General features: G+C 37.4%; 2 protein-coding genes across 3 annotated transcripts in view; both read left to right on the top strand.

Moving 5' to 3' along the window:
• Positions 1-3,709, top strand: part of nol4la (nucleolar protein 4-like a) — a 45,636-nt gene extending 41,927 nt beyond the window's left edge. The window contains exon 11 of the mRNA XM_048210220.1: positions 2,251-3,709. Within this exon, the coding sequence (XP_048066177.1) occupies positions 2,251-2,471 (221 nt within the window). The 3' untranslated portion in view covers positions 2,472-3,709. The remainder of the gene's footprint in view (positions 1-2,250) is intronic.
• A 4,573-nt stretch (positions 3,710-8,282) lies between these two features.
• On the top strand, positions 8,283-17,201 carry ptk6a (PTK6 protein tyrosine kinase 6a). 2 transcript variants are annotated; one of them, XM_048210184.1, is made up of 8 exons: positions 8,283-8,768; positions 9,763-9,884; positions 10,164-10,330; positions 13,395-13,563; positions 13,977-14,135; positions 16,059-16,240; positions 16,329-16,482; positions 16,564-17,201. In XM_048210184.1, the coding sequence occupies exons 1-8, from the start codon at positions 8,416-8,418 to the stop codon at positions 16,785-16,787; spliced, it is 1,530 nt and encodes a 509-aa protein (XP_048066141.1). In that variant the 5' UTR covers positions 8,283-8,415; the 3' UTR covers positions 16,788-17,201. The 2 variants fall into 2 exon arrangements, with proteins under 2 accessions (XP_048066141.1, XP_048066142.1); XM_048210185.1 differs by lacking the exon at positions 8,283-8,768 and adding an exon at positions 9,142-9,268.
• Positions 17,202-19,967: the final 2,766 nt, after the last annotated feature.

Genomic DNA, 19,967 nt, shown 5'->3' with positions numbered 1-19,967 from the left:
CTGTCATTACTTACTCACCCTCATGTCGTTCCACACCCGTAAGACCTTCATTCATCTTCGGAGCACAAATTAAGATATTTTTGATAAAATCCAATGGCTCAGTGAGGCCTCCATTGCTAGCAAGACAATTAACACTTTTAATGCCCAGAAAGGTACTAAAGACATATTTAAAACAGTTCATATGACTACAGTGGTCCAACCTTAATGTTATGAAGCGACGAGAATACTTTTTGTATGCCAAAAAAACAAAATAATGACTTTATTCAACAATATCTAGTGATGGGCGATTTCAGAACGCTGCTTCATGAAGCTTCGAAGCTTTACAAATCTTTGTTTTGAATCAGTGGTTCGGAGCGTGTATCAAACTGCCAAAGCCACGCCCCCCAGTGGTGAAACATAAAAATTTCGAAACACTTATGACTTAACGAAGCCTCGTTTACTCAAATCAAAAACTTTGGCAGTTTGATACATGCTCCGAACCACTGATTCGAAACAAAAGATTCGTAAATAATAATAATAATAATACATTTTATTTATATAGCGCCTTTCCAGGGCTCAAGGACGCTTTACAATGTACAATTATCAAGGAAGAGATAATACAAGTAGACAGTGATGAAAAACAATAATGGAAAGCTTCGAAGCTTCATGAAGCAGTGTTTTGAAATCGCCCATCACTAGATATTGTTCAATAAAGTCGTTATTTTGTTTTTTTGGCACACAAAAAGTATTCTCGTCGCTTCATAACATTAAGGTTGGACCACTGTAGTCACATGAACTGTTTTAAATATGTTTTTAGTAGCTTTCTGGGCATTGAAAGTGTTAATTGTCTTGCTGGCAATGCAGGCCTCTCTGAGCCATCGGATTTTATGAAAAATATCTTAATTTGTGTTCCAAAAATGCTCAAAGGTCTTATGGGTGTGGAACAACATGAGGGTGAGTAATTAATGACAGAAATTTCATTTTTGGGTGAACTAACCCTTTAATAAACATAGCAAAAAGCACATTTTTAGAGTGCACACTCTCTTTTTTTTCATATTTATATTAAACGCTACATTATATATTTTTCAACTGCTTACACACATTTTCAAAACTTTGCCTCTTTTTTTCAGAACTTTACACACAAATCCAAGAATTGCACACACAAAATGCAAAATGCCTCACATCTCTTGCAAAATGAAGCACTGCATTCAAAATATCACATCTCAAAAGCAAACATTTGTCTTTTGTTACAAACACCTTTGCCATAATATTCTGTTTTTGGATATATCATACACACAGTTATTCAAAACCTAAAGCTCTTTTTTCATGAGCTCCTATGTACATTTCTCTACAAGATTGAAAGTAATTGGCAGAGAGATTCACGGTAAACACAAAAGCAAGATTAAAACCAAACCTTTTTTTTTTTTTACAGTAAGCATTTGTGGTTGTGAATACAGTATTACAACAGTACGGAAGAAAAGAAATAAAGCAACTATGTGGTTGGACAGAAACAATGGTTGTGTTTGAAAAAGGAAATCAAGATACTTCTTGTTAGATTTTTGTGTGCATAGAGAATTGTGTGTCGTGTTTTGAAAAAAGTTTTTTATGAAATTGAAAACTGAGTTGAAGGCCAAGAATTAGTGTATGGTTCTGCAGATTTGGGTGTTTGAGTGTCAGGTTTCAGAAATTGTGTAACAAGTAAGGGTTTTGTGTGTAAGCAGTTGAAAAAAACTGTAAAAAAAAAGTCACCTTAGTCAATTTATTGGTACTTTTTTTAAGTCCACCTCTTTGAACAACAAGACATAGTAAAATGTCCGTTTCTGTCAGTTTTACAGCAGCAGCAAAAAAAAAAAAAAAAAAAAAAAACACTGTTGTAGTAGTAAATCCTGTCATTGCCACTGTAACATTGGACAAAACATGATAGAAACTTGCAGCTCGGCAATTGAAAGCTGGCTCATATGCACACCATCATTCATTTTGAAATCATGTGATTCGATTTGCGCCTTCCGATTGGTTCTTCTGTGGACTTAGAGGCTTTTGCTGACAAAGGGAAGTGGCGTTTAGCGGTTTCTGCCAACGAACCAGTATTTCTGAATGGGCTGACGCTTGGATTTATCAGATTTGAAGCGAAAGTATTTGATGAACGTATACTATGTGCAGAGAGCATTCGCTCAATATCATTATCTCATTCTTGACGGAGGTGGTGTTTAGCGGCTTTTGCATCTGAACTCTTCATATTGATTTTAATAAATGTCTTTCTTTTTCTTTTAGGTCCTACTGATCTCAGTATGAAATCTTTGGCATCCAACAGCACTTCCTCCTCCAGTTCAAACAGCCATGGTCAGGGTGGAGGGGGCGGAGGGGCATCTGCCCAGCTCAGCCCGCCCGAGGTCACGGCTGTTCGGCAACTGATTGCGGGTTATCGGGAGTCTGCGGCCTTCCTGCTCCGCTCTGCTGATGAGCTCGAGAACCTCATACTGCAGCAGAACTGAGAACTGCACACAGGCTGGTGCTGCCCGTCTCTCTCTCATAAACACACATACACAAAATACATACTATGACAGGAAAGATACATGTAGCTATGTGCACTTGCATACACATACACCTAAAGCCCATAGGCGGAGTTTCACTTCGCTTGGGGGGAGAAAAATGGAGGGGTCAGAAGAAGCTGTATCTGAAGCGCACGTACAGGGTCTAAAATTGATAACATTTACCAGCCATAATTTTCTCAGGTTCACTGGCCATGAACCTGTATTTTCTATATGAAATGCTACCTCTCATGAAAACACTTTTGGTGGCTTAATTAGTATTAATAGTTTAATAGTTACAGAGGTGGGAAAAATTAAATAAAGTTGACAGATTTTACTTGCATTCGGCAAAGGGCAAGTATTATTTTTGGGCTTATATACTATGTAAGGTGCTTTACACAGACTTGTTAATGCACATGAGGGACTAAATGTACTGACACAGGAATTGCAGTCACTGGAATTAATGTTTAATGCACTTGAAGTAGATTGTTAATTCACAGCAAACAGTTTGACAATGTTTACGACCGAGAAGAAGGATACACTAATTTTGCCCAAAACTATTTCAATAATAAAAAGATCATTTTATTGTTTAGATTTAACTGCGCAAAGATTAAACAGTTTTGGCTCTAGACACTTGATTTCCCCTTGCACTCCTCAAACTCCGCCTATGCTCTTCCTGTATACCTAACTATCACACATTGCTCATGACAGCTTTATGTCCATCATAGTGTCTTTATCACATGTCCTTACTTTTGAGTCCATCAGGTCCTAATCCTTTTCGGAGGGCTGAGATGACTTTATAAACATTGTTTCATGATGATCAGAGAACACAGAGAGGTGTCTGTACTCATTGTCTTACATAGAGCACAACACAGTGAGATCTATCAGTCCACCACAGAGAGTCCAGACCTTTCATCTTTTGAGACAAAAAAGCAGTAAGTTTAGGAGTGATGCCCAAAACAAACACACAATGATGTCAACTCCTGCATAAAGTTTACACTATGGCACAAAATATTACTATCATATTAGATTCATGTTTGTCAATGGCATCTTGTTTTATTGAATTTGAAAAGTTCCTCAGATGTTTTAAGGGTTAGTTCACCCAAAAATGAATTTTCTGTCATTAATTACTCACCCTCATGTTGTTCCAAATCCGCAAGACCTTCGGAACACAAATTAAGATATTTTAGAGTTTTATCTCCCATAGAAAACAATGAATTTACCACATTCAAGGTGCAGAGAAGTAGTAAAGACATTGTTAAAATAGTCAACGTGACTACAGTGGCTGAACCTTATTGTTATGAAGTGATGAAAATGCTTTTTGTGCAAAAACAAAACAAAAATTTTGACTTTATTCAACAATTTCTTCTCTACCCTGTCAGTCTCCTACACAGTTGATGCAGTGCAGCGCTTCCGTGTTTACATCCGAACGCTGCCTCATTATTGGCCAACGTTGTTCACAACACCGGCCAATACAGAGTCGGCGTTCTGACTTAGGACACGAAATCTCTGAAATGTGTCTTCAACGTAAACTGCGTAGGAGACAGGGTAGAGAGAAATTTGTTGAATAAAGTCATTATTTTTGTTTTGTTTTTGCACACAAAAAGTATTTTCGTCGCTTCATGACATTAAGGTTGAACCACTGTAGTCACGTTGACTGTTAAAAATGTCTTTACTACTTTTCTGGACCTTGAATGTGGTAGTTTCGTTGCTTTCTATGGGAGATAAAAAAAACTAAAAAAAACTCGGATTTCATCAAAAATGTCTTAATTTGTGTTCTGAAGATGAACGAAGGTCTTACAGGTGTGGAACGACATGAGGGTGAATAATTAATAACAGAAATTTCATTTTTGAGTGAACTAACCATTTAAGTTCTTTTGTTACCATAGACATATCCATGCAGCAGCTTTGCTCCAGATTTAGCCATTTTAGATACAGAACAGATTCAAGAGAAAAGGGTTTTTATAAAAATCTCTTTTATCCGTTCAATGCTAATGAGGTTTGGGGAGAAGGTGCAATGTAGATGATAATCGTTATAGTGTGTCAGTGTCTGAAAATGTATCATTTTCAATCATAATCACTTTAACAGATGTCCTTTGTACATATATATATATTCCTCTCATATATAAGAATTTTCATCCCAGCTTACACATGCACACATAAAAGTCTACTAAAAGAAACCATGATTGGTGAGCGCAAAAAAAGAAGATGCTGAAATTCTATTGGCTGGGAATGTTGGACTTTATGCAAATGAAGCTGTGCTGAGTGGAACGCTTCAAAAACCTTTCCTACACGCTCGGTTGCCTTGGCAAACCTCCATCCTCAGCACATTAATGCACTGTAGGAAAACGTCTCACAGGAACACACGGGCGACATCAACCTCCCAGACGGGAGGGCCGTTAATGGACTTAATTAGGAAAAAAAGAAAGGGACGAGGACTGCATTTCCCACGCTGCACTGCGTTGCAAACACATTCTGTTAAGTTGTGAATGCTGCTCTTTTTTTCTAACCTCATGACTTGAGACACTTTCATCTTCACGGGGACCAATCAAAACAGAGGGACATCCTATTGGCACACATACTGTATATGCACAGTGAGTTTGAGAGAAAGGACCTAATATCAGCAGAAGGGAAACGATGATGACATCATTTCCTTTCTGTCAACAACAGCCGAGAGCTTGAGAGGCAGTGATTGGTGGACTAAGGTAGCATCATCCACAGGAACCAAGTGGTACGTAGAACATTGACGATGCGATTCCTCTCTGACACCAGCCTCACTCTTCCTCCTGCCTGCATTTTCTCGTGTTCACAAATGCCATCGTTAAAAAAACTGTATTAAAAAAAAAGCAAAAGACAATCCTGAACAATTGTGACTTGATCCCTCGTAAAACAGCATAGCGGTGTGTGAGATCTCACTCTGACTCTCTAGCCTTTAGTAGAGTGGTGACAATACAGGGCCTTCAAGTTTCAAGTCTCGTAGCCATAGCTTGAACCGTGTCCTCACTCTGCAACATGATTATGTGGAACAAGAGCATTGTCCTCTATTTAGCTGCAAACACATTTTTAATTATCTGTCTTACCGTTCCATTTTTTGCTTTAGTTGTTGTTTTGTATTACTTTTTTATTCCATACGTATCTTTTTGTTATTTTACAAAAAGGTTGCACGACACTGGCAGTCTGAAGGGAATCGGTGTTGCGAGTCTCAACATTCCAAATGCAAAACACGCATCTCAAATTGGTCTCTACGTGACTGAATATGACATCCAAATCACAAATTTTGAAGAGAAAAAAGATCTAAGTTGCATCCAACAACTTAGTTTTGATACGTGGCTGAAAGCCTGTTTATTACCTCTTACTTGTTACTCTTTGAAATAGATTCATTGATGAACAGATTAAATATGTGCAGGAACGTTAATTTATATTCAGATGTTACACTTTATTGATTATAAAATTGGTAGCACTTTACAATCCGCAAAGGAAAATGTATACACAAAATGGGTCAAATGCTTATGGGATGGAGCCTTAAAACCACCTATATGATCCTAAATTATGAAATGCAGCTGATCATTCTCAAGCCATAATGTTCTGTGTTTATTTGCTCTGCATTGTAATTATCTGTTCCCTTTACTCCACGCAGAAAAATGTGAGAAGAAGAGAAATGTTTTTGGGCTTATTCTAATTAATATGGTGACAACATAAAAATATATGTGAATTGAGAGTCCAAAAGTTGTATCAGGCTATTGATCTTTGTTTGCCCAATTTTATTTTATTTTATTTTTTTGTTCCTTGTTTTGTACCTTTTTTGTTCATAATTGATGTTTTTGGGAGCTCTCTGGACATCTGAGGTTGGTGAACACAAGACACGTGAAAGAAAAAGGAAAGAAAAGAAAAGCTACAAGTTTTTATTTTTTTAAACTGTGCAGCTAAAATCAAATCAAATGTGGTATCAACCATTGCCTGTGATATATTTTAATTTTGTGGTGCTTTGTAATATTATTATGATTATGGTATTTTATTTGTTTTTACTCCTGTACTTACTAGAAACTGAAGCTCAGTTTCTCTTTGTACCAATGTGAAGCTTTGTATGATTTCTTTCTGGTTTTTTGACTCAGTGGAAGTGTGTGATGTTTACATGTACAGAATTTAAGATTTTTTTTTTTCTGTTGTTGCTTTTATTTTTGTTGTTGTTGGTTTTGTTTGTCCTAGTAAAGCCCCACCTCTTGTCCTGTCGTGACCCCACAATGTGCTTTTTACTTTAAATCAAATCAGAATGGAGGGGAACACTGAAGGACATGCTGATCTTAAACCACAGTAAAGGCCTTTGCACACTTTTGTGCGTAAATCTCAGTATATTTATTTTCTCATAAGTTAAGCTATGATCCATGCAATTTTTTTTTTTTTTTTTTTTAAGAAAATGAAGTATGATTATTGAGTTACTAGCAATGCTTTCGTTTCTTCCTTTGTCAGACATCCAGTGCAAAACATCTGTGTAAGGGCCTTTAGACGTGGTTGTCACTACTGATGGTAGATGCCGAGGACGAGAGAGAGGAGGGACTTATCATCAGCTCAAAGGGCACCACTAACATTCTTCTCCACAAATGTGGGAGTAAAATGCCCCCTTACAGTAGTTCCCTTAGTGATTTATGCTTGTTCTAGAGAAAAAGCAAAAGACAAAACTCTTGATGTCATGTCATTTTTTAAATGTTTTATTGGGAATATAGAATAGGGGCATCATGTTTGGGACGGGGTAGATCCACCCAGCTCATAAACCAACTGACCTGTGCTCTTTGACCTCAGTCAGAAGCCTCTCAGTGAGTCGGAAAGCCATTCCCCTTACACTGTTCTTATGTACGGGGAACACGCAAACCTCAGGAACCCTTTGGATCTGTGTTTCTTTTTTAACCAGGTCTGTACGTCTTGGCTGACGAGTCCTCCCTCTCTCCAATATCAACCCAATTATATTGGATTTGCTACGTATGTGTTTAGTTTGTTTTTTTATATATATTTATTGTGATTTAAAAGTGAATCCAGTACATGTGGCTGAATATTTGAATTCTTTAGAAAAGTGTTGATAAACATAAATATATATATAAATATATGTGAAGCGCCTAAAAGATGGACAATATGGCAGGTAAAATTCATTTCTGTTTGTTTAATGTAAAAAAAAATAAAAGAAAAAAAAAGAAGAAAAAAAATTTAAAAGCACAGGTGGGTGATTCTCCTGCCTTTTACATATCACTTTTCCGAGAGACTCATTCTAAGACATTTTAAAATTTTCGGTGTGGTGTCATCGCTGTGTGGTCAGAGAAAGCACCTGCAACCTGAGTTGCTCTTTTCTCCAGAGCTGTCTGAATAAAATCTGTGAACTGAAATCACTGTAGTCTGCCTTTCTTTCCATGGCCACTATTTTCTTGTCCTAAATTGAGCCTTTATACACGTAGAGGAATCAGTACAGATGTAACAAGGTCAGTGGCATGAATAAGCAGGTGTATTGTATGAGTGCAGTCAATGTAATTTTGGCTCTTGAAACAAAATCAATATACCTAAATAAATGTCTTTTTCGTGGCTTAGTCTGTTGTTTAAGCCAATGTTCAAAGAACTTTTTGCTTAATGTAGGAAAGTAGCCTGTTGTTTCATGTATGCAGTGCACAGCACTAGATTTGAACCGTTTGCTGTGTAGCTCTCTGAGGAGTTTCATACCTGTCTGGTCGTGTCTCAAAACTCGCAGCATTCTTGTGTACGAGCGCTGTCATGCTGTCCAGGTTGGCGGCTTTTGTTGTGAGACACAAACTGTCTGTGCTCCTCCCAGCTCTCTCACTCGAGTTTAGACACTTGACGGTGGAGGACTCAGCTTCCACGTCTCATCATTCCGGAACCTTTTGCAGTCATAGATTCATATTCAAATGAAATGTACAAGAACGGGTGCTGTTCGTGCCCAGGTTTGGGGGCGTTTTGTGAGAGACTTTTCACGTCGTCTAAGACTGAAGTTGAAAAACCTGCAAACACCACCAAACTTCAGACACAAATTCCGCCAAGTTCATCCGTGTCTGAGCCCGAAGGTGAGATATACACTGCGCTGTGGCCCTTCCAGGCTCGCGCGGACGAGGAGCTGTCCTTCCAGGAGGGAGAGCAGTTCCGAATCTGCAAGCGCGAGGGTGACTGGTGGACAGCCGTTAAACTGGACAGAAACGGATCGGTGACAGCAACGGGCGTCGTTCCTCAAAATTTCCTGGCGAGAAGGCAAACTGTGAAAGAGCAACCGTAAGTAGACTACAATATTTTCTATAGGCTACAGAAAACCGTGAGTCAAGAACTCTGAGCGCGGACAGGACCAGAGAACTGTGGAAGCTTCATTGGTCAAGAATGACAATATCAAAGAAGTAGGCCTAATAATAATTATATTGTAAATTATTAAATAATACTAATTATTATCATTATTACAGTGAAAAAAATCACATGATGCCTAGTCATATAATATATATATAACGTATATATGAAGGCCTACATAAATTATTAATTTGTAAATGAATATTGAGCAACTTTTATTTCCAAAGAAAAAGCCACTGAAAATGAAGCCACTCACACAAGTAGCTCGATACTCCGGTCTGGAGTAGTAGCCTAACGTAGAGAGGAACGGAAGCAACAGCTTGTTCTGTAATCACTCAGTTCGAGCTCAACTCCTATTTCCTACTCTTTCTCTCACACTGTTGAGAGGAAACTATGAAAGTTTGTTTCCGCCAAGGAATATAAAAATTAAAAAGGTAATTACAACTTTTTATCTCACAGTTCTGATTCTGAGTTAATGCGTCGCAGTTCCGACTTTATTTCTCGAAATTCCGACTTTATATCTTGCAGTTTATATCTAAACTCGGAATTTTGAGGGGGGAAAAAGTCATATTTGCGAGTTATAAATTCGGAATTGCGAGAAAATTGCTCACAATTGACTTTTGTTCTCAGAACTGAGGCAAAAAAATGGAATTTGCGAGTTGTTAAGTCTGACTTGTGAGATATAGGCTAAACGTACAATTCTGAGGGGGAAAAAAACTCAGAATTAAAAAAAAATCGCAACTACAAGAAAAAAAAGTAGCAATTGCCTTTTTTTTTCTTTTTTCCATGACGGAAAATCTTTCATAGCAAACAGACTGCAAATAGTTAAATTATTATTGTCGCGTGTATTATGCATCCAAGACAAATGCAGTCTTGTCCAAACTCTGTTTCATATGCATGTGATTTGAAACACTGTGTTCTTCTTTAGTTGGTATTTTGGGACACTGAACCGTTTTGAGACCCAGAATTTGCTTATGGCTCCAGAGAATGGAGTAGGTGCTTTCCTGCTGCGCCACAGTGAAAAGGATCACATAGGGTGTGTATTATCAGGTACGTCAGAGTGATTGTTGTGTGTATTGAACTTGATTTAAAACTCAAACTGCATTTGACATCAGGTTCTGCCTATGCTATTAGTCATTACAAGTAACAGGGCATAACTAATGACATAGTAGTAAATTAATCTAAGAAATGTAGTCAGTCCAGTCATATATAAACTTGCTGAAAGTGCAAGCATTTCTCTCTGTGTTCCTCTAACCTATTCATGCCTGAAAATATCTAAACGGTGCTCCTCTACTATCTGCATCCTTTCTCTCTGTGCCATTCTGCCAGTGGTAAACAGTGACAGGGAAGTGAAACACATTAAGGTCCATCAGAATCAGAATGGAAGTTTCTATTTGGAGCAAAGTCAAATGTTTCAGAGCCTGGAGAATCTGGTGGAGCACTACAGGAGGAATTCCCTGAGGTCTGGTACCCGTCTCACACGTCCCTGCACACGGGTGAGAGAAAGAAACAAAAAAAAAGAAAAGTAATATGCAGAAAGTAATTCATGTAACAATTCTGTTATTATTAACCTGTCATTTCAAATCTGTATTTTTGAATAATAGCTGGCTACACTTTGGCTGTGGCACCTGAAGTTTCAAAATGACAACAAAAAAAAAGTGTTATAAAAGGGAGCCGCACAACTAGTGCAGTAAATTCCAAGTCTTCTGAAGTCATTTGATAACTTTTTGTGAGGACATTTAGGTTATTCATTGAAAGCCTTGATATCCACGGCTGTCCTAGCTCTCTTTGGCATCTATATGAGACAAGCATCAGATTCATGATATGTGCTATTTAAGAGGAACTAAGATAGTAACAGAACACAAACACACACACACACACAAAAAACATCTATGATACATCTATGATATGAGGAAAAAGACTGTCTGTGGGAAGGCATGATTCAGTTGATTTAAGATTAAATAACTAGTAATGTTAAATTTCCTTGCAGCTCTGTATGGGATTACAAATTTAAAGTTCCCTTGTAGTCAATAATTTTATCCCTTAAAACTCATCTTTGATCGTTTTTGTGTGTGTCCCTTTAAATGCAAATGAGCTGCTGCTCCCAAGAATAGGGCGGAGTTTCAAGAGCTTGTGTTAGCAGCTGATTACCTCACGCAGACTCACTGAAAATGGCCTGAATTGTTAGTTAATTAATTAATATAGCTGATGTGGAGTTAGCTATCTTAAAGTAATTAATTAGCATATTCTGTTATGATAAATCGCTCGCGTGGGAACTGTTGTAAGATGCCGACAGAGCCAGAGAATATATGCTGCATGAAGATAGAACAGGTATAGTTTAGTTTAAATACGGTTATAACTTATGTTGTCATCTTGCTTTTATGACATGCTATTGCTTTTGTGTTACATGCTGTATTGCAATAACATGGTCTCGCCACTTTGTTGCGTGATCTCGGGGGCAGGGTTTATGTAAATTTTAGGGTTAGTGATGTCACTAGCCTGAGAAGAAGCTTGTTGTAGTCCTTAAACAGAGAATTCTTTAGAAGAAAATATCTCCCTTTACTTTGAACTTTTCAGATGTTGTTTATGCTCAAAAAGCAACATTACACATTAACTAAAGTTAAAAAAGTGAAATCATAATCAACCACCCCTTTAAATCTACACGATTTATCATATCAACAGAAAAATATACTGGGATAACCTGGCTTCTCTCGAGACTAGTTAGTTCGCTGTTAATGATATGCTAAAGCCCGCCGGCACACTGACGTGATTGGTTACAAGGTAGTTTGTGACATCACAGACATCAGCAATTTCAAACCGCGGTTTTGAGACAGTTTTTTTCACTGCAGTTTTAAAGGGATAGTTCACCCAAAAATGAAAATTTGATGTTTATCTGCTTACCCCCAGCGCATCCAAGATGTAGGTGACTTTGTTTCTTCAGTAGAACGCAAATGATGATTTTTAACTCCAACCGTTGCCGTCTGTCAGTCAAATAATGCGAGTGGATGGGAACTTCTACTTTAAGAGTAAATAAAACTTGCATAGACAAGTCCAAATTAAACCCTGCGGACCGTGATGACACATTGATGTCCTAAGACACGAAACATTCGGTTTGTGTGATAAACTGAACAGTATTTATATCATTTTTTACCTCTAGTACACCACTATGTCCAACCGCGTTCAGCATTCGCTTAGTGAGGTCTGATCGCGCTCTGACAGTGGCAGTGATGTCTTGCGCTTATACTTTAATGAGAGCAAGACATCACTGCCGCTGTCAGAGCGCGATCAGACCTTACTAACGAGTGCTGAACGCGGTTGGACATAGTTGAGTAGCTGGGGGTAAGCAGATAAACATCAAATTTTCATTTTTGAATGACAGGGGAGAGACAAATTTGTTGAATAAAGTCATTGGTTTTGTTTTGACACACAAAAAGTATTCTCGCTGATTCGTAACATTAAGGTTGAACCACTGCAGTCACGTTGACTATTTTAATGTTGTCTTTACTATACCTTTCTGGACCTTGAATGTGGTTATGACATTGCTGTGTATAGGGAGGTCAGGAAGCTCTCAGATTTTATCAAAAACATCTTAATTTGTGTTCTGAAGATGAATGAAGGTCTTACGAGTTTGGAACGACTTGAGGGTGAGTAATTAATGACAGAAATTTCATTTTTGGGTGAACTAACCCTTTAAGGTAATGACATCACACAAAGGATTTTCTTAAGCAGAGTTTGTAGCAAGAGGTTTCTGCCAGTTCCTGTTTTCTATATTGTAAGTCAAATGAGCCAGATTACTAAGACTCTCACCTTTTGTCTTCAATGGCTCTTGGTGCCCCTGTCCCATTCTTGGAATAGTTATGCTGATTGGATTAGGACTGGAGAAACTCTAGAGTCTGGGGTGGGTTCCTATATCCGATACTTAATTTGCATGCTTTAAGGTTGTCTCCCAGGTGCTTTGTCTCTATCTCCAAGCACTGAGAACATTATGTTTGGTACGTTTTTTGTCTTCAAACCAAATTTGGGTCTTCAGCTGACAAAGTTTAAATCAAAACACACTTCCCATAATGTTTGTGTTAGGTCAGTGGTCGGAAAGTAGGTGGTCTTTAGTGGCTGTTCGAACACATTGGACCATATGAGCATTTCCATTACGAAAGCAATCCGGTCGAATGCATTTTCGACTACCTCGAAAGCTTAAAACGTTTTACACCCCGTTTATACATGTATTTAGCGTCGTCCACTTGTGCTCTGATCGACCAAAATGCATCTTAATGCCAGACTTGATGACTGCAGCGACCAAACAGCAAGTTCTTAATAAAGAATCCTGCTAAAGATACACTCAAGTCTCCTGGTCTTCGTTTCTGAGTTTCCGACACCTGATACTTCACATTTGTCCTGCCTATATACTGTATACAGTGATTCCTGAATATCAGATTGATTTCAGATAACCACACAATGAATATACAATATGTATATGTAACAAAACGCATTTGTTTGTATTACTGTGTACTTCTCCTCATTGTTTTGCTAACGGCTTCTCGTTTCTCTCTGTTTTGCTAACAGCCAGTACCAAAACCACAGGATCTTTCCCATCAAACAGTAGATGATTGGGAGTTACCCAAGGAAGAGTTTACTCTGGAAGAGGAGCTCGGTAAAGGATACTTTGCTGATGTTTACCGTGGAAAATGGAAAGGAATGGTCAATGTTGCCATCAAAATCCTCAAAAGCAATGGTAGGGCATGTAGAGTAAATAAAAAAGTAACACATTTTAAAGCTAAATGAGGGAATACACCTTGTGGATATTTTAACTGGAATGGACTGCTTCCTCTTTGCCTATTTGTGTTGTTGTTTTCTGTTCCTGGTACTGTGTGAATGCGAGAAATGCAGTGTTTCTTGTTCTATGACTGAGAGCTGGAGGAATGAGATAACAACTGCCCTCATAAACTTGCCAGTAGAGTTAGCAGCACACTTAGTACTCTCGAAGAACAATTCTAAAACTTATGGCTTATGTCTGTCAGTCTGTCAAGTAAAAAAATTCCTCTGGAGGAGAAAATTCCATATTTTGACAGATGTATTATTAAATACTATCATCCACCACTGATGTTTATCATCTGATGTGCTCTACTGTTTCTCCTTCTCCTCTAGAGTCTCTCAGCCACAGGGAGTTCCTGATGGAGACTCAAATATTAAAAAAGCTCAGGCACAGACATCTCATCACACTCTTTGCCGTCTGCACAAGCTCCACCCCTTTCTACATCATAACTGAGCTTATGGAAAAAGGCAACCTGCTCAATTTCCTCCGAGGTCAAAATCTCTTTCACTCTCATATGTCAGCTCAGTTAATCTAAAAGTTTTTAGACATCAACTTTCAATTTTTACTGTAATCTGTCAATAATGTTGATTACATGTGACCTGCTCCATCATTTTCAGTCGCTTTGACTAGAAATACATTTTGAGGTTCATAAATTGAAAATTATCTGTCACATGACATTTATTTCTGGAATTTAATTATCGTTAATAAAAGTAAATAATTTTAAAGCTGAGATCATGTTTAATGAAAAATGACAGACTATAAACCAAAATTATTATATTTTGTTTTTGCTTATAATGGATTTTCAAAGACAACAGCCATGACATCTTTTTCTTCTGATTGCTGAAATCAATCCCTCTGTTTTTTCCCTCTTTTGGAAAGTTGTGGAAACGCTATCACAGATTTTTTCTTTTGCTTTTAGAGCAAACAGAAATACAAAAATTGTAATAATATAACTTACTCTTCTGAGAACCCCAGTAAATGTGAAAAGGGTCAAACAGCTTATTGGGACTTAAAATGATCACACACACACACACACACAGTGTTGGGGAGGGGGGTGTAACACATTTTCAAGTAACTAGTAAAGTAACACATTACTTTAAAATTTGGAAAATATCTTGAGTTACTTTTTCAAATAAGTAATGGAAGTTACTTTCTTTTCCCCCTACATATTGACTGGTAGCTCTCCTGTCCCATGTTAATAAATCGGGAGTAAGGTGCAGAGGCGTTGTGTACTGTTGTAAACAAGATGGTTATTGTAGTTGTAGACTAAATGTGAACATGCATTTACTCATCTCACTTGCACAAAAACAGATTCAGTATTCCTCAAAATTAATAAAAACTGTCAAAGGCAAACTCAGAATATTTACGCAAACCTGCAATATTCAAATATGTTCAATTACACAAATATACTTTGTTTAATCTCACTTTATTAACCAGTGTCTTTGCTCCGATGATCCAACTCAACCATACTAATAAGCAAAAACTGCTTTAGTTAAACATCAAATTTGTGTTTCATTTTTTGTTTTTATTGCTGAAGAGTGTTAAACTAGAATGAGTTGAGCTGTGCCCTCTACTGTACAGGCATGAATTTGCATTTACTTCAGTCTGCCAAGGTGAAAAAAAAGTACACTTCTATACTGAAAGTGCTCTATTTTCGCGCACTAATTTTGTACTTAATATACTAAAAATTCTTATTTAGTACTTCTTAAGATCATCTTAAGAACATCTAAGTTTACTCAACTGTGTTATTTTGAGACAGCATGAAATATTAACTAAAATGTGCTTTTAATATACTATCTCTGTATTTAAAAAATATATTTAGCTACCACTTGTAGTACACTATGGGTTCCAATGTACTATCTAAATACATTTTTTAAATACAGATAATACATTAAAAGCACATTTTAGTTCATATTTCATGGTGTCTCAAATTAACACAGTTGAGTACACTAAGATGTTCTTAAGATGATTTTAAGAAGTACTAAAGAAGAATTTTTAGTATATTAAATTCAAAAATAGTGCACGAAAATAGAGCACTTTAAGTATATTATAGAAATGTACTTTTTTTCCCCTGGGTGAGGCTTATTCATATCACTTTTGGCGTAAAAGCACCTTTACATTTGAAAATATAACTTTTTTTGTTATTAAAACAAAAAAAAACAGGCAGTCCAGTCCAGGTGAGGTAAAGTAATGCAAAAGTAATGTATTACTAGTAAAGTAAAGTATTACTTTAATTAAAAACCAAGTAATGCAATTAGTTACATTTTTAGGGAGTAACGCAATATTGTAATTATTTTTCAAAAGTAAACTTCCCCCAACACTGCACACTAATATATACACACCTTTCCTGAGAGTGAGTCTTGTCCAAAGTCCTGAAGCAGACAGACACGATTCCTTTAATTTTCCCTTCATAGGTGAGGAGGGGCAGGAACTGGAAGCTCCCGCACTAACAGAAATGGCGAGCCAGGTGGCTGATGGGATGACATACCTTGAGGAGCAGAACAGTATCCACAGAGACCTGGCAGCCCGAAATGTTCTAGTGGGACCCAACTGCATCTGTAAAGTAGCCGACTTTGGCCTAGCTCGAATCATCAAGGTGAGAATTACCTTCTAGTTAATCAAAAACATCTGATATTTATTCTTAAAATGTGTTTTTAATATACACGGGGCATTTTGTTTTACAGGAGCCAATTTACTCATCTGTAGATCAAAAGATACCATATAAGTGGTGTGCTCCTGAAGCCATCAGCCATGGAAGGTTCTCCAACAAATCTGATGTTTGGTCATTTGGAGTCCTCCTATATGAAATGTTCACGTATGGTGGAATCCCATATCCAGGTATGTATACCACTTATGTATCTTCTTGTTCATGCAGATCTGAGCAAGGTAACATCTTTTTTTCTGTGTATATTTTTACAGCTTTCTCAAATCAAGAGGTATACAATCTAATCTCCTCGGGATACAGAATGCCTGTGCCCAATAAGTGCCCATCGCACATCTATAACATAATGCTGATGTGTTGGAGAGACTCAGCTGATGAAAGACCAGATTTCAGTGAACTTACAAAGTTCCTGGAGAACTTGCTTGAGAGCAACACTGAGAGCAGCTATGGCACATCAGATCCAGCAGGAGGCATCAGTTAACAGTACCATGCAAAGGCAAAGGAGTGGGACTATGCCAGCATCCATTTTCATTCATCACTCCTGATTTCTAAACACCTTTCACCCATTGATTTGCCTCTTTTTACAGTATTCATGCACTTTTAATTTTTGTGTGCTTATTTTCTAATTTCATGTGGAATTATTCACATTTAATTTAATCAAGCCTTTCCTCAAATCTACATAGACAATACCAGTTCATACTGAAGATTATTTTTCTACTACCTTGATGCTTATTTCCCATCCAGATGGGGAATTTCAGAATGGATCAGATGGACTTGTGACAAGCAGTATTGGGGGTAACACATTACAAGTGTCTTGAGTTACGTAATCAGATTACTTTTCCAAGTAACTAGTAAAGTAACACATTACTTTTAAAATTCTCAACAAAATATCTTTTTTTTTTTTTTACTTTTATTTACTTTATAAATTTGTTTTCCCATGTATTGACTCTCCTGTCCCCATGTTGAGAGAAATCGGGAGTAAGGTGCAGCGTTGTGTGCGCTGTGTAAACATGATGGTTATTGTATTTTTAGACTAAATGTGAGCATGCATTACCTCACTTGCACAAAAACAGATTCAGAATTCCTCAAAATGAATAAAAACTGAAATGCAATGTCAAAATATTACGCAAACCTGCAATAATTAATATACTTTAAATTAGTGTTGGATGCTTTTGAAACACTGCATTTATGAAGCTTCAAAACCTTTATAAATCTTTTGTTTCGAATCAGTGGGTCGAAGCACGTATCAAACTGCCAAAGTGACGTGATTTCAGTAAACGAAGCTTCATTATGTCATAACGTTTCAAAATTTCAATGTTTCACCACTGGGGGCAAATCATGAGGATTCACTGAGGTCGCACCACAGCGGCAAACCATTGATTCAAATGACCACGCCCTTAATTATGCAGAACTTTAAGGCATAATTCACCCCCCTCAGAGTTGTCATGAAGAGCAAAATTAGCTGTATAGACCAAAACCACAATTTGATCCAGGCTGTAAACAGGTTTTTTTCTGCTGTAAAGTTGGGCATTTTAACACGGGGCTCAATGAGATTCTGCTCTCTTTTGGAGCCTGTCCCTAGCGGCCAGTCAATGAATCGCAGTTTAAGTCACTTCCAAATTGGCTTCAAGAGAAACTGGGGGAGGTTGCTGCTTGTTTTTACCTGATCTCTTATCAGTTTTATAAGTTTGTAAACATTTTAATGAGGCATTTGTATAATTAAAAGGAATAATCTCACTTTACTAACCAATGTCAAAATTACATCAGCAAAACTGATTTTAGACAAACATCATATAAGAGTGATGAACTTTCTTCTCCTGCGCCCTGTTCTTCTGCAATCCAGAATGGCAGCACAGTTTAATGAGCTGCGCCCTCTACTGTACAGGCATGAATTTGCTTTTCTTTCAGCCTGAGGCTTATTCACTTGCGGTGTGAAAGAGCCTTTACGTTTGTCAAAAACAACTTTTTTTTTTAAATTAAAAAACAAACACGCAAGACCAGCCAAGGTGAGACAAAGTAACGCAAAGGTAACCTAACGCAATATTTTCCAGAAAAAGTAACTAAATTAGTTACTTTTTTGAGGGGGAGTAACACATTTAAAATTAACTTTCCCCAACACTGGTGACAGGGAGGGAGTTGTGAGTTTTGAAAGTTACAGTATGTTTTCATGGTACAATGAAATCAAGGAAGATTTAATTTCTCATAATATGAACCATTTAAATCTCTCTGTTGCAGACAAGCTCTTAAAAACAAGAGAAATATACACAACATCCGGAACAGATCGATTCTGGTATGAGTTTCCCGAAAGCATCGTTAGCCAACTATGGTCGTAAGTCCCATTGAACTCTATTGGTAACGACGGAACTTGCGACCATAGTTAGCTTTGGGAAACGCACCCCTGGCCAGTTCCTGTGGATGCAGGTCATTTCACAATCTCTGAAAACTTTCCTCTGCAGTTTTAGTTGGCACAGTGTTGTCTGTTCACAAGTAGTTTATGAGTAGTTATCATTAATTAAATATAACCAGACAGAATGAGGGTTGTTCATTTCATGAAAAAAAGAAGAAAAAATGATTTGTGTGACATCCATAGATAGATTAGAAATGGGTCACATACACGCACACGCTGCTGAAACATTTAAACTCAGTAACACGAGTGTTGCCATAACGTGTGCATGTTGCGGGTGCGTGGTTAGCAGAAATAGAATTGAGAACACTCTAGACTTGCCTGGCCAGTCTAATCGGAAAAATGACAGGATGTTCAGGAAGGTCACATTAGCATGATGACTGGCTTCCCTGATGGAATTTGGACACCTCTTGTACTCTGCAATCTGACACCCAATAATTCAGATTTCAGTGGCAGGGCTAAGAAAAGAGACAAATATATTAAAGACTGTAGGCCTTGTATACTAATTCACCTGCTTTTCAGTTTTCAGCTCAGCTTTGAGTGAGTGAGTGTTGAAATACCATTGCAGCCCTGTTTCACAAAGCAGTGTCACAACAGAAAGCACTGTTTGGTTGCCTGTGGAACTTGCATCAAGCCCAAAGAGACATTTTTTCAAACAATGGGCGAGTATTGTGCCATTTATTTTAAGTCTATTGCAAAAGACTGTATTCATAAGTTGATATATAGTACATTTTAACATGTTTCTGCTGAGTTTAGTTCAAGATGAGTTGCACAAATACCACAAGAGTCCTTTTCTCCACGAAAACTGCAGCTATAGCCATAGTAATGTCAGATGTTTGAAAACCAGAAAAAAGTAAAAAATGCAGAATGAAGTTAGAGATATAAAAGTTCAAAAAGAACCTTTGAGATAACAATACTGCCCATAAAAGGGTGGGAAAAAATATGCCCACAAATTCCAGTTGATTTAACCGATTAGCTAAGTAAACTGAAATGACTGCATTTGGGTATCTTGACCATGTAGGCTATTGTGTTCTATTATGTTGTGTTGAAGTAATATTTACAAAGCAAAAACTCTGGTTCTTTGTTTACGTCTCTTGAGGCTGGGTCATTCTTACTAGTAGGTGGTGATATTTTGCCCACACGTGAAACGAGCGTTAATTCATGAAGGTAACAACAATGGTAGTAAGCAAAAAATGTATAAAATAATAGAGGACAAACGTCATATCCTGTTATCAGAATAAACACAGTATTAACAAA

Source organism: Megalobrama amblycephala, linkage group LG12 (assembly GCF_018812025.1).
Source record: "Megalobrama amblycephala isolate DHTTF-2021 linkage group LG12, ASM1881202v1, whole genome shotgun sequence".
Taxonomy (NCBI): domain Eukaryota; kingdom Metazoa; phylum Chordata; class Actinopteri; order Cypriniformes; family Xenocyprididae; genus Megalobrama; species Megalobrama amblycephala.
This window is presented reverse-complemented; position numbering and strand designations above follow the sequence as displayed.

Coding starts and splice junctions, on each gene's coding strand:
- ptk6a (XM_048210184.1), top strand. CDS start 8,416: ATGTACAAGAACGGGTGCTGTTCGTGCCCAGGTTTGGGGGCGTTTTGT. Junction 14,136..16,058: donor CCTGCTCAATTTCCTCCGAG/GTCAAAATCTCT, acceptor TTCCCTTCATAG/GTGAGGAGGGGCAGGAACTG. Junction 16,241..16,328: donor GCCTAGCTCGAATCATCAAG/GTGAGAATTACC, acceptor TTTGTTTTACAG/GAGCCAATTTACTCATCTGT.